Below are 14,794 nucleotides of genomic sequence, written 5' to 3' on the forward strand. Positions count from 1 at the left end.
CACTCACACAGACTGAAGTTCTCACCGGTAGCCACACATACTTGTACATACTCAGGCTATCATTAGTAGCCATACATTCGTACAGATTAGGTTCTAACTAGTAGTCACACACACTCCTACAGATTAGGGTTCTAACTAGTAGCCACATACACTCAAAAGGACCAACTGAGACTCGTATTGGTAAAAGTTAAGTTAGCAATCCTGCTAAAGGCAGCCTGAAGCGTTGTAACAAACACCTCAACCAGAACACATGTTTTTCAAACGTGTTTAATATCAAGACAAATAACACATGGTCTGTAAATTATACAGAACCATTGAATATCAAGACAAATAACACATGGTCTGTAAATTATACAGAACCATTCCAGCACTGTAACACGGCAAATACTAAATTAGTATCAATTTCACAACTTAATGGCTAAAAAGTTTTGTAATCAATTGAGTGTTTGGAGGTCTCGAGAGGCACGGCCATCTTTACTGTAATCATTGGAGCATTGCAGATTTGGATATGGAAGTCTACAGACTCTGATACATCAATTATTTTCATAATGATTTGTATGTTGAATGTGGACAGTAACAGTACCATTTCTTACATTGTTAGAGTGTGAAAGAGCCAATTATCTGTAAAGGCGTAGCAATTTCTTGAAACAATGGAGTTTTCTGGATTTCAATCTGAAGATCCAGAGAGATGTATGTATATCAGTAATCAATGAAGCGAGACAGATTTGGAGGTGTGGTTATTTTAGAAATCAATGAAGCGTGACAGATTTGGATTTGGAGGTCCATAGAGGCGTTGCCATTTGCCGGGGCACCCTCTCCACTGTGATGTGTTCGTCTACGTTGTCCCGGGCCCTGTAATGCTGCAGTAACTCCTGAATAGCCAGCTCTTCTATCTGTAAAACAATAAATAATGTATATAAATCCTGTATAGCCAGCTCTTCTATCTGTAAAACAATACATAATATATATATATATATATATATAAATCCTGTATAGCCAGCTCTTCTATCTGTAAAACAATACATAATATATATATATATATATATATATATATATATATATATATATCCTGTATAGCCAGCTCTTCTATCTGTAAAACAATACATAATATATATATAAATCCTGTATAGCCAGCTCTTCTATCTGTAGAACAATCATTAATGTATATATATAAATCCTGTATAGCCAGCTCTTCTATCTGTAGAACAATAAATAATGTATATAAATCCTGTATAGCCAGCTCTTCTATCTGTAAAACAATACATAATATATATATAAATCCTGTATAGCCAGCTCTTCTATCTGTAGAACAATCATTAATGTATATAACTAGCCAGCTCTTCTATCTGTAGAATACATAATATATATATAACACACCTTCCTGTACCGCTCTATGACATCTTTTGAAGGATGTTTTTTCTATTAAGAAGTAAATGTATTGTAATAGGTAAATTGTATTTTGTGAGTATACAAATAATGAAAGCATAATATGATTTCTTTAATGGACAAAACCACAATACAAGCACCCTAGTCATTTACTCATCCATATCACAATACAAGCACCCTAGTCATTTACTCATCCATATCACAATACAAGCACCCTAGTCATTTACTCATCCATATCACAATACAAGCACCCTAGTCATTTACTCATCCATATCACAATACAAGCACCCTAGTCATTTACTCATCCATATTTTATAAAATGAAAAAAAATAAAAAAAATGATTTTACTAACTACTATAATACTAGTAGAGTATAGACAATACTATGCAGACTGTTACCTGTACAACAAACTGTTACCTGTATAACAGACTGTTACCTGTATAACAGACTGTTACCTGTATAACAAACTGTTACCTGTATAACAAACAGTTACCTGTATAACAGACTGTTACCTGTATAACAGACTGTTACCTGTATAACAGACTGTTACCTGTATAACAAACAGTTACCTGTATAACAAACAGTTACCTGTATAACAAACAGTTACCTGTATAACAAACAGTTACCTGTATAACAGACTGTTACCTGTATAACAAACCATTACCTGTATAACAAACAGTTACCTGTATAACAAACTGTTACCTGTATAAGACCGAGTGGCTTACTGGTCACTCTCACTAAACTCTCTCGTTTCTGAATCTCATCATGAACGATGTCCGAGAAGCTAACAGAGGGCGCTGTTGGAGACTGGACACTACTCGCCCTGCTCCAGGGGTTGTCTGCTGTCTGGGGACTGGTAGCAGGGGCGCCCTCCTCTGACTGTTGTCTGGTTGGTTTCTGTGGGCCTGAGGTCTGGGGGAGTCCCCAACTGTAGAAGGAAAGCCTGGTCTTACTTTCATCATATAAATAAAATCTGATGTATAGTAACGGTGTATACAATTTTGCAATACTGTCACACAATACACCAGTTGCATGTTTCAAGAAATGTTCGTGTTTTGTTTGTTTTACATCCCATCCAGAATTTTTCACTTATTGAGACGTCACCAATGATAAGTGAAGAACCACAAGATTTAGACATATGCTTAGTGTTGAAGGTCATATAGTGAGGGTTCTTTAACATGCCAATGCCTGATATAACACAGGACCTCCGTTTTAAAGGTCATATCCGAAAGACCAGTGATTCTCACTTCTAAATGCCAAGCATTTGATGAAGGAACAATCACTATATGTGTTTACAGGGCTTAAACTCACGACCTCCCTGTTAATAAGCGATTACTCTACCACTGAACTATTGCCACTGGTGTTTGTATGAACGTTGCAGTGGATTAGTGGTAAAGTATACATGCTTATGTGATTTCTAAATCTACTGTACCTGAACACGTCTGTGAGATTTCTGTGTTGTTACCATGGGGTACTGCTTTGTCTCTGAGTGATTTCTAAATCTACTGTACCTGAACACATATTTGTGACATTTCTGCGGTGTTGTTACCATGGGGTACTAGTAGCTTTGTCTCTGAGTTAGCATGGGGTACTGCTTTGTCGCTGGGTGATTTCTAAATCTACAGTACCTGAACACCTGTTTGTGAGATTTCTGAGGTGTTGTTAGCACGGAGTAATGCTACTGTACCTGAACACCTGTTTGTGAGATTTCTGTGGTATTGTTAGTGTGGGGTAATGCTTTGTCTCTGAGTGATATCTATATCTACTGTACCTGAACACCTGTCTGTGAGATTTCTGTGGTATTGTTAGTGTGGGGTAATGCTTTGTCTCTGAGTGATATCTATATCTACTGTACCTGAACACCTGTTTGTGAGATTTCTGAGGTGTTGTTAGCACGGAGTAATGCTACTGTACCTGAACACCTGTTTGTGAGATTTCTGTGGTGTTGTTAGTGTGGGGTAATGGTACTGTACCTGAACACCTGTTTGTGAGATTTCTGGGGTGTTGTTAGTGTGGGGTACTGCTTTGTCTCTGAGCGATATCTATATCTACTGTACCTGAACACCTGTTTGTGAGATTTCTGTGGTGTTGTTAGTGTGGGGTACTGCTTTGTCTCTGGGTGACAGCTCTGGTTCCTGTCCTCCGTGATTAGGTCTCTGAAGGAGGTCACATTCTGATGAACACCACCCCTACAAAATAGTAGCACAGTCATGTACTAATACACTCTATACCGGTACTTATGTGTACTTCCTACATGTACTGTGGCAGTATTTCAGTTTAATTACTGACAGAAAGAATTAAATATGAGGAAAAAGTATTTTTCTTTTGTGTCTCAATTAGGGAATACTGTCTGGAGCAGGCCAAAACACAGAAAATAATAAAATATAGCAAAGTGCTCCTAGATATTTTATGTATGTGAAGTCAATGAAACTCATTTCATTGTTTCAATGTAATTATGAGGATATGGTGTCTTTTAAATTGAAACATCATATAAATTTCATATAATGTCGCAGTATAAAATGCATGGGAAAGGGTACTACTCCAAAAATTTACTCAATGAAATTTGATGTTTTCCCAGTATGTGAAATGATTATCACATAAATAAAATACAAATGTATTCTACTTATTTCAGAATTTTTTCTGGGTCATTTCATGATTTAAATAGAAGACAGTAGACTAGTTCAACAGTCCATCAAAGACAGCTTTTCTGACAAAAATAACAACCAACACTTCAGTACCATGGGACTTTAGGAGGTGTGGATCTAGTGTTGAGCTGAGGGGTGTTCCGTGAGTCAGACTGCGGGGTGGTGCCCTCATCCTCTTCCTTTACTTTACTCTGAGATTTCCTCTCCTGATTTTGTTGTCTCTTGACATCTTTCCAAGAAAACTTCTTGTTTCTTATCTGAACTCTAAAATACAAGACATTCCACATCATGATTAATAGCTTTCCTACTTAATCCTGTTACCTGCATGTACCTACCTGTTTACATTTACACATAGCCAGAAGGTTATATACAAAATCATGAAATAAAATTATGAATGATAAACATAAATTTGCAGTGTGCTTTTTTTTTTTGTTGTTTGTAGATGACTTTGCAGTGAGTGTGCTTTTTTCTTTGGTTTGTTTGTAGATGACTTTGCAGTGAGTGTGCTTTTTTCTTCGGTTTGTTTGTAGATGACTTTGCAGTGAGTGTGCTTTTTTCTTTGATTTGTTTGTAGATGACTTTGCAGTGAGTGTGCTTTTTTCTTCAGTTTGCTTGTACATGATTTTGCAGTGAGTGTGCTTTCTTCTTTTGTTTGTACATGACACATCGTGCAGAGACACTAACTCGGGTTGCTGGATACATTTTTCTTCCTCCATGATCTCTCTGAGACTCATTCCGGGAGGCGATGCAGCATGTGACTTTTCTGGGAGACTACTGGGGGATACATGTAAAGTTTTTGGTGCCGCTGTCCAGGATCCACGCTGTGACTCGGTTGGAAGACTTTCTTTAGATGAAGGAATAGATACTGGGTCAGACAGTAGTTTGGCCGCCGGTTCCTAAATCAAAACCAACAACATATTCAAGTCTTCATCTTGCAGTAATCATTGAAATGAATCAAGATTTAATATGAATCTTAATTTACTATTCACAACACAGTATATAAACTACAACTGTCTTAAACAGGACTAATACCCCCACAGAGCACATTGGATGGTAAAAAATATTGGATTTGTGCCCATTGAAGAATAAATACACATACTGTAAATTCCTAAATATACGTGAGGAATTCATTATCGCGAGAAACATCACACACGAAAAATTTTTCTCGCTTTCATTTTTATATTGCTAAAATACGATCAAAAACACTTGATCAGCAGAACACTCACGAATTTATTTTCTTGCGATTTGACATCCGTGAGTCGTTTCGCGGTAATAAGTACTCGAGTAAAATAAGGCATCTACAGTATCAATCAAAACTGCAGGTGTAAAACTTCATTATTCAGATAAGATGTACTTGCATATAAAGTTTGTTCTTCGAGGTGAACGATATACTAGGGACAAAATGTTTACAAAGAACAGGACAGACTGACAGACAAGAAAAATGATTCCCACCCTCGATATTCCATTGAATACATAGGGATTTGGTTTGCATAAGGTTTAGGATTAAAGAGACACATCTTTACCATTTGTGACAGTCATGCTATTTTTTACTAATTTTTAAAAATCATTTTTAAAAATATTTATCAACATCTAACACCTTGTAATAATTTACTCTTTATTTTGCATGTAAAGGAAAACCAGTTATATCCAATTGAGTAATATCAATTATTTCCTAATATAACAAACAGAATATCAGTTGAGAAAATATGTAATGATAAGAAGTGAAGATGATAAACAGTGATCAATCTTGTAACTCCTATAAGGAATACAAAATAGAGAGTTGGGCATGCAAACACAGAACCCTGGATATACCAGAGGTGGGATCAGGTGCCTAGGAGGAGTAGGCATCACATCCATCGTGAGCCCTATGTCTTGATCAGATAAATCAGTCCAACAATTGATATGAAACACATCACACAGCATTTGACCCAATGACAGGTTGTATTGACAAACTATATTGTAATAACAAATAATGATAGATTGGAATATTATGAATACACACGATCAATTATCAAGGACACTTTGTTACTTCTATCATTTTACTGATGTAATGATTTAAATGGAAAAAAAAGTTATGAGATCATCCCAACAGCTTTAGATCTGAAATGTGAAGGTAAAGTATGATTTCAAACTTTGTGTAATTAATTTATGTAGGACATGACAACAACACACAACAAGCAGAACTGCAGTTTTACAAGGAATTAGTTATCTCATTAGTTTAAGAGAACCAAGGTATTAGTTTCCAAGGACTTAAGTTATCAGTTTCCAAGGACATAGTTACCAGTTAGGCCAATTCAACTTAATTAGTAGCTTATCATCCAGGGTCACCAAAAACTATGGGGCGGGTGGGAGGATTTTATCTTTTAATTTTTATTTTTAATGACAAACGATTTTTTGTCAACATAAGTTAATGCCAGATGGATATCGATCTACATGTATGCTTATTTCAGAGACTATTTCAGAGACAAATTCAATGTTAAGCTTTAATTTCAAACACAAAAACATATGAAACTTCTTCAAGATATGAAGAACATTAATCCCTTCCTTTCATTTACGCCTGTAAGAACGTGAGAAATTAAGAAAACCATATCTAATATCTATTCTATTTTCTTCACGTGGCTTTTCACGTTGCTATACCGGAAATGTAACAAGAGGTGTAAATACCGGAGTCGGACATGAAAATTTTCCGAAATCCCAAGTTTTGCAAAACACAGTATTAAGTCTTCCCCGGAAGACATGTGTCGCCTGTTAGTTCATTCTATATGTAATATATCACGTATAATGTTGAAAAAGTAAATTATTGAAATGGTTTTTGTCACTAAACAGGAAGTTGATAAGCAACAGATTCGAAAATGTCTTACACAATACAGTTGGCCACACTGATGCTCTGTGCCAAATATCAGGGAGTTGCCCCATGTGGTTCTTGAGAAAACTGTGACAGAAATTTTTTTGCTGTAAAAAATTCTAAGTCCCGGCAAACAGGAAGTTGATAAGCGACAGATTCGAAAATGTCTTACACAATACAGTTGGCCACACTGATGCTCTGTGCCAAATATCAGGGAGTTGCCCCATGTGGTTCTTGAGAAAACTGTGACAGAAATATTTTGTGACGACGACGACGACGCCAGACGACGACACAGGACGACGCAAGACGATGGATAGTGATCCCTATATGTTGCCACTGCGTAACGTAGGCGACACAATAAAAAAATTCGGGGCGGGCCGATTTTTTAGGGGCGGGCGGAGATGATAATCTATCAATCAAGTTTAATTGGCCTTAAGTTAAATTCTCAATCCCAAATCTGTTTGCAAACATTAATCTAAATGAAAATTTTCTTGATCATTTCTTACTAAAGCATAATAAAAAGAAGAATTTTAATGATGACTCCAATGTACCATTTGATGTTATGTTGAAAATTTGGTTACTGTTCAGTTTCAACATTTGTTAGAGAATTTTTCTTCCAGATCATTGTCAATGATATCAATCTTGGAATTCCCCCTCCAAATTTTTGACAATATTGTATGAAAACTACAAAGGACCTTAGCTAGTTATCAGTTGTAGGGACCTAGTTATCAGTTTTCAAGGTGCTAGTGAATAATTTTCAAGACTTAGTCATCAGTTTACACAGAGATACCTATCAGTCAACATGGAGCTATCTATCAGTTTAAAGAGCTAGTTACAAGTTTACATGGAGCTAAATATCAATTCAAAGAGCTAGTTACAAGTTTACATGGAGCTAAATATCAATTCAAAGAGCTAGTTACAAGTTTACATGGAGCTATCTATCAGTTCAAAGAGCTAGTTACAAGTTTACATGGAGCTATCTATCAGTTTAAAGAGCTAGTTACAAGTCTACATGGAGCTAAATATCAATTCAAAGAGCTAGCTACAAGTTTACATGGAGCTAAATATCAGTTTACATGGATCTCTCTATCAGTTTATATGGAGCTCTCTATCAGTTTATATCGAGCTATCAGTTTACATGGAGCTATCTATCAGTTTACATGAAGCTATCTATCAGTTTATATGGAGCTCTCTATCAGTTTACATGGAGCTCTTTATCAGTTTATATGGAGCTCTCTATCAGTTTATATGGAGCTATCAGTTGACATGGAGCTCTCTATCAGTTGACATGGATCTCTCTATCAGTTTATATGGAGCTCTCTATCAGTTTACCTGGAGCTCTCTATCAGTTTACATGGATCTCTATCAGTTTAAATGGAGCTCTCCATCAGTTTACATGGAGTTCTCTATCAGTTTACATGGAGCTCTCTATCAGTTTATATGGAGCTATCAGTTTACATGGAGCTCTCTATAAGTTTATATGGAGCTATCAGTTTATTTGGGGCTATCAGGAGTTCTCTTTCAGTTGACATAGATCTAGTCACAAGGACTCACCATGATTGGCTTCTCATCTTCCTCATCTGAAAAAAGACTCTTCTCTGAACTGACAGATATCTGTCTATCTATCTTTCTCTCTCTCCTGCTGACTTCATCTGACTGGCTGTCTCTCCTTCCATCGTCCTCCGACGTGCTCTTCATCCTGCTACGTCGCCTCCGGTTCTTGGATTTCCTGACTGTGGAATCGCCTGACAGACTCTCGTTAATCTGTGAAGATTCTGTCAGCTCCTCCACGAAAGACTTAGAGGGACCATCTGAAAATGGGGTAATTACACGTCGACTCATACATGGAACCTGTAAAAACACAAACGTGAGATTTCCTGCTACATACATGTCTAGCTCCATGTGTACAGCAAAAATCTTTGTACCTAATATATTATAACTATAATTTTTCATTATTATTTTAAATTCCTACCTTGTCATGGTAGTATCTTGTCAACTCAGCCATTACATCATCACTGACCATGTCTAAATACCTAAAACACAGAAGAACTGTCTAAATGTCTACCACAAAAAAGTAATGTCTAAATGCCTAACACACAATTAATTCTGGCCCATAACAATACCTAAAACACAAAAGAAATGTGTCAACCACTGAAATGAGACCTTCATTTACAAACTGCGTTACAGTAAAACACAGTTACAAGTAACACATTTTACAATGAATGACAGTTCCCAAATTCATTTCACCGAGTCAGAAAGATACAGTATATCATTGGGTAATTTTGGTGTAATTCAGCGAAATTTTCTAAAACATGTAGTTTGAAATATTAGTCCTTCATTTTTTTTGGTATACTTTCAATTATAACAAGTACAGTGTACATTATTCATAATTATGAAAAGAAATGTTGGCAAAATGTGTTCATATTTCAAAACATCCTGCATTTCCAGCATGCTAAAATTACCCTATGTATTGAATAAGATCAATCATCATCTTATTTTATTCTATATAGAAAGAAAGATATTTAATATGATGTTAAAATGAATTTTTCTCTTGTGGTTACAAAACTCAGTAAAGTTTAATTTCAGTCAAGTTTTAGTTACAATCTTAACAAGAGGTACTGTGAGCAATACTCACTAAGAATACCCCCCGTTTACCCCAATCTCCCAAAGGGTGTTGGTAATAGGTACATGTATAAACTACCTCTTTTCTGAGTGTAAAAAACAAATGGCATGACAAACCGAACCATATTGCTACTTCGATGTCCAGTGCACGTGACCTTTGACCTTTTGACCCCAAAATCGATAGGGAACATCTTCATCCCATGGGTAGTCCATATGTATGATATGGTGTCTGTAGGTGGAAAGGATAACGCTTTAGAGCCCAGAAACCATATTGCTACTTTAATGTCCAGTGCACGTGACCTTTGACCTTTTGACCCCAAAATCCATAGGGAACATCTTCATCCCATGGGTAGTCCATATGTATGATATGGTGACTGTAGGTGGAAAGGATAACGCTTTACAGCCCGGAAACCATATTGCTACTTCAATGTCCAGTGCGCTTGACCTTTGACCTTTTGACCCCAAAATTGATAGGGAACATCTTCATGCCATGGGTAGTCCATATATATATGATATGGCGACGGTAGGTGGAAAGGATAATGCTTTAGAGCCCGAAAACCATTGCGTCTACAGACGGACAGACAGACAGACGGACAACCCGATTCCAGTATACCCCCCCCCCCCCCCCCCCCCCACAACTTGTTGCGGGGGGTATAAAAATGTTTTATAATATCAAGTTTATATCAAATGAATTGTTTTATCATGACTGTACAATGAGTTTTATATGTTGTATATCCATTGAAATTTTCAATTTAAATAAAATTCTTTACACAGAACACATGACACTGACAATGACACCACACATGATTCTTCCATGATGTCAAAACAATGTTTAGGAAAATGCATCCCCCACGTCATTAAATTGTATTTTAACTGTTTCATAAGATAAAATCTGTTGCCTTTTAATATGTAATTATAAATTCACCACTGTTTCCTATGGTTGAAGTTAAACACTACTGACTATGTTTAATATTGATTGATTGTTTGTTTTGTGTCCCGTCGAGAATTTTTCACTCATATCGAGACGTCAGCAGCTGAAGATGCAGTACCACAAATTTAGACCTATGCTTAGTGCTCAGGGCCGTAGCAGTGAGGATTCTTTATCATCCCAATGCCTGCAGCAACATGGGACCTCAGTTTTTAAGGTCATGTTAAATGTTGAACACTTTTGCCTACATTAAATGTTGAACACAGTTCCCATAACAGTTGTTTTTTATTTACAAATAAGACATTATTCCCAGTAAAAACAAATTAAAACAATATTGCATGTGGATAAAAATCAAACATCCTTATCAATACAAACTAAGAACTTTACCTTTTCTAATAGATTGAACATTGTTGTCTGGAGCTACAGATTAAATACCATGGCTCTCTCTCATTACAGAGCGAACTCGAGTATTTTGTAATACATGACACACCCACCTGCCCTCTATGATGGCCGCGAGGTTGATGACGATGTACTGTTGACACACAGCCTTCAGCTGCCCAGCGTTATACAGAGTGGAAAATTCCAACAGCTCCCCCACATTCTTCATTGTTACTAATAAAATAAATTAGCATTATACAGAGTGGAAAATTCCAACAGCTACCCCACATTCTTCATTGTTACTAATAGAATAAATTAGCATTATACAGAGTCGAAAATTCCCCCCCCCCCCCCCCCCCCCCCCCATTCTTTATTGTTACTAATAGAATAAATTAGCACTATACAGAGTGGAAAATTCCAACAGCTCCCCCACATTCTTCATTGTTACTAATAGAATAAATTAGCATTATACAGAGTCGAAAATTCTAACAGCTCCCCCCCCATTCTTCATTGTTACTAATAGAATAAATTAGCATTATACAGAGTGGAAAATTCTAACAGCTCCCCCACATTCTTCATTGTGACTGATAAAATAATCAGCATCCTTATCATCAGAATATATCAGCCTTCTAACAATCACAAAATTCAAACTTCATATACTCATATACTTTCATATACTCCATCTTCAGATTTTAAAATGAAAGTAGCATGGGCCACAGGGATCACCTGCGTGTTCCCTAATGTGCATATAAAGTTCAACCCCAACCTGAGCTCAGGTAGTCACAGTGTGAGTAAGTTAAGACCACAGGCAATTGCATCGCTTGGGGTCGAATTTACTATTAAAGAGTACTCTTTTAGAATAGTAAATTCGACCCCAAGCGATGCAACTGCCTGTGGTTAAGACATCATTATCAATGCCTTGTGTTTATGAGGAAATAAATTTTCCTTTATTTCCTTTGTATAATTCCCACCCCTAATCATAACTAGAACATGTCCCCACTGACAATTTTAGATTTGAATACAGAGATTACAGAATTTTTTTTCTTGTAAGTTTGACCTTAATTATCTCATTTTGGCAGAAGTGTGGTCCATCATTTAAACAGACTTGAATCGCCTTCCACCTATTAAGGAAACTTTGTGTAAAGTTTGGTTCAAATTGATTCAGCGATTCTAAACAAAGAGGTTGAACAGAAAGAATGATTAAGGACAGACTTCAACTAAATCTAATGAGCTAAAAAATTAGGACACTGTTAACGAGATGCGATATAATTACTCACCACGCTCACTCAGTGTAACTTCACAGATCTGTACTAGTCGGGTCACCAGAAGCTGGTCAGCCATCACGAGGACATTACAAATCAGTTCTAAATTCTCACTCCCTGTAAAATAATCAAAGTACAGATAATACTGATAAATTCTCACTGTAAAATAAAGGACATTACAAATCAATTCTAAATTCTCACTCCCATTAAAATAATCAAAGTACTAATAAATTCTCACTGTCTGCTTAATAAAAAGCATTACAAATCAATGCTAAATTCTCACTGTCTGTAAAATAAAGATAAATTACAAATCAACACTACACGATTACAATTTTGTGTGATTGAAATTATCTACATGTATCTAGCAATAGCGTGACTTTTAATTGCACAATAATGAACTGAAATTCAATTTTTAACAGAGGAAGCATACCGGTATTATTACATAGCTAGAAAACAACAAAATAGTTACAAAATTTTTGATTGTTAGTATCATTTTCACGTGGGGATCCATGTTAGAATAGGTCCTCAGTACCCCCTTGCTTGTAGTAAGAGATGAATAAATGGTGTAGTCCTTCCGAAGAGATCGCAAATACTGAGGCCCTGTGTCACAGTAGGTGTGGTACGATAAAGATTCCTCCCTGCTCAAAGGTTGTAAGCGCCGAGCACAGGACAAAATTTTGCGGATTTGAGTGAAAAAATCTTGAAAGGGATGTTATACAATATAAGATCAATCATCATTTTCATTTCCCCATGCAGGTATATGTAACTTACCTGATTTCTATTTCTCTGTACAGGTGTAAGTTACCTGATTTCTTCTCTGTACAGGTATGAGTTACCTCATTTCTATTTTTCTATTTCTCTGTACAGGTGTCAGTTACCAGATTTTTATTTCTCTGTACAGGTGTAAGTTACCTGTTTTTTATTTCTTTGTACAAGTATAAGTTACTTCTATTTCCCTATACAGGTATAAGTTACTTGATTTCTATTTCCCTATGTAGGTATAAGTAACTTGTCTGATTTCTATTTCTGACTTGTATTCCCCTAGACAGGTATAGGTAACTTACCTGATTTCTATTTCCCTATACAGGTATAAGTTACTTAATTTCTATTTCCCTATGTAGGTATAAGTAACTTGTCTGATTTCTATTTCTGACTTTTATTCCCCTAGACAGGTATAGGTAACTTACCTGATTTCTATTTCCCTATACAGGTATAAGTTACTTAATTTCTATTTCCCTATGTAGGTATAAGTAACTTGTCTGATTTCTATTTCTGACTTTTATTCCACTAAACAGGTATAGGTAACTTACCTGTTACAGCAGGAGCCTCGTCTGTGTAGAGGAAATCTATGAGGATCTTCAGACAATCACCAGGGACAGGTAATGTCAGGGCCTGTGTGGAACTCGTCTACAGAAAAAAATGGGCAAAAATAAGCAAGGAATTCATGAAAGGTGAAGATAACGAACAGTGATCAATCTCGTAACTCCTATAAGCAATACAAAATAGATAGTTGGGCAAACACGGACCCCTGGACACACCAGAGATGGGATCAGGTGCCTAGGAGGAGTAAGCATTCCCTGTCGACCGGTCACACCTGCCATGAGCCCTATATCCTGATCAGGTAAACAGAGTTATCCGTAGTTAAAATCAGTGTGCCAAGAACGGCTTAACAATCGGGATGAAACATGTCATACAGCATTTGACCCAATGATAGGTTGTATGGACAAACTAGATCGTTATAACAACCATAGAATTTGCGAAAAACTGACTTCAATCGAGACTGTTGAAACCCCTGTACCATCAACTTGTTTGTCAGTAGCTTGCCTGGATTTAAAAACTGACTATACGCAGAACAAGCTCTTGCATATCGAATCAGTTGAGAGATATATACACTATATGCAGGTGATAATGGAATATTGCTACATAAATATGGGAAGTTGACGATGGAGAAGCTGAAATCATCTCGTTTGTCATATAGTTGAGTTGTCAGTTTGCCGTTAATGTCTACTTTCAATAAAATATCTAAGTATGAAACAGAAGTGGATGAGTCTATAGATATAATGGGCAAAATTAAGCAATATACTTGTCTGTAGAAACAATGGGCAAAAATTGATTGAGTAATTCAAAAATAATGGACCAAGTTAACCATGACATTCATCTAAAGGAATAAAGGACAGAATTAAGGAAGAAACTCATCTACGGGTACTGAAATAATGGACAACTTAAGCATAGAACTTGTCTAAAGCAATAATGGGCAAAATTAAGCATGGAACTCATATACAGAAATCATAATGGGCAAAATCAAAAACAGAAGTTGTTTCCAGAATTAATGGACCAAACCAACCATGGACATTAGAGCCTGGTATAATGAACAAAATTAATCTCTCATCTACAAAAAAAAAAAAAAAACTAGGCGAAATTAAGCATAGAACTTGTATACAGAAATAATGGACAAAATCAATAATATCTATGTAGGTCTCATCTAAAAACACAATTGGCAATAACTTAGCAAGGCAACTGTCTACAGAATTAGTACTACTACTGACCTCTACCCATCCACTACTCAGCATGCTGTTGAAATACTCCAGTCTTGCCACCAACACACACTTGTGGCAGCATACCGCTGTTCCATCCTGCCCCGCAATCGTGATATCACAAAGATCCATCCTGAAAAATTGTAAAAGTAGAACAGAAACTGAATAAAAATACTCCGACCTTACTCTAGGTT

At 36.4% G+C, this 14,794-nt stretch overlaps 1 protein-coding gene and 1 long non-coding RNA gene across 3 annotated transcripts in view; one reads left to right on the forward strand and one right to left on the reverse strand.

The window, feature by feature from the left end:
* Nucleotides 1-249: 249 nt before the first annotated feature.
* The window catches only part of LOC125673650 (inhibitor of Bruton tyrosine kinase-like), a 30,262-nt gene continuing 15,717 nt past the window's right edge, over nt 250-14,794 (reverse strand). Inside the window, exons 16-26 of one of the 2 annotated variants that reach the window (XM_056159315.1) lie at nt 14,613-14,733; nt 13,377-13,473; nt 12,082-12,183; nt 10,921-11,038; nt 8,849-8,909; nt 8,431-8,727; nt 4,716-4,927; nt 4,125-4,295; nt 3,444-3,575; nt 2,089-2,314; nt 250-893 (exon numbers count right to left, since the gene is read on the reverse strand). In XM_056159315.1, the coding sequence (XP_056015290.1) occupies nt 750-893; nt 2,089-2,314; nt 3,444-3,575; nt 4,125-4,295; nt 4,716-4,927; nt 8,431-8,727; nt 8,849-8,909; nt 10,921-11,038; nt 12,082-12,183; nt 13,377-13,473; nt 14,613-14,733 (1,681 nt within the window). In that variant the 3' untranslated portion in view covers nt 250-749. Of the gene's footprint in view, nt 894-1,016; nt 1,347-2,088; nt 2,315-3,443; nt 3,576-4,124; nt 4,296-4,715; nt 4,928-8,430; nt 8,728-8,848; nt 8,910-10,920; nt 11,039-12,081; nt 12,184-13,376; nt 13,474-14,612; nt 14,734-14,794 lie in introns of those variants that run through there. The other variant, XM_056159316.1, reaches the window with a different exon arrangement.
* LOC130052968 (uncharacterized) lies at nt 1,340-1,766 on the forward strand. Its single transcript, XR_008801379.1, has 2 exons — nt 1,340-1,604; nt 1,680-1,766. It is a non-coding gene; the product is annotated as an uncharacterized LOC130052968 (long non-coding RNA).

The sequence above is a fragment of the Ostrea edulis genome, chromosome 3 (genome assembly GCF_947568905.1).
Source record: "Ostrea edulis chromosome 3, xbOstEdul1.1, whole genome shotgun sequence".
In the NCBI taxonomy this organism is placed as follows: domain Eukaryota; kingdom Metazoa; phylum Mollusca; class Bivalvia; order Ostreida; family Ostreidae; genus Ostrea; species Ostrea edulis.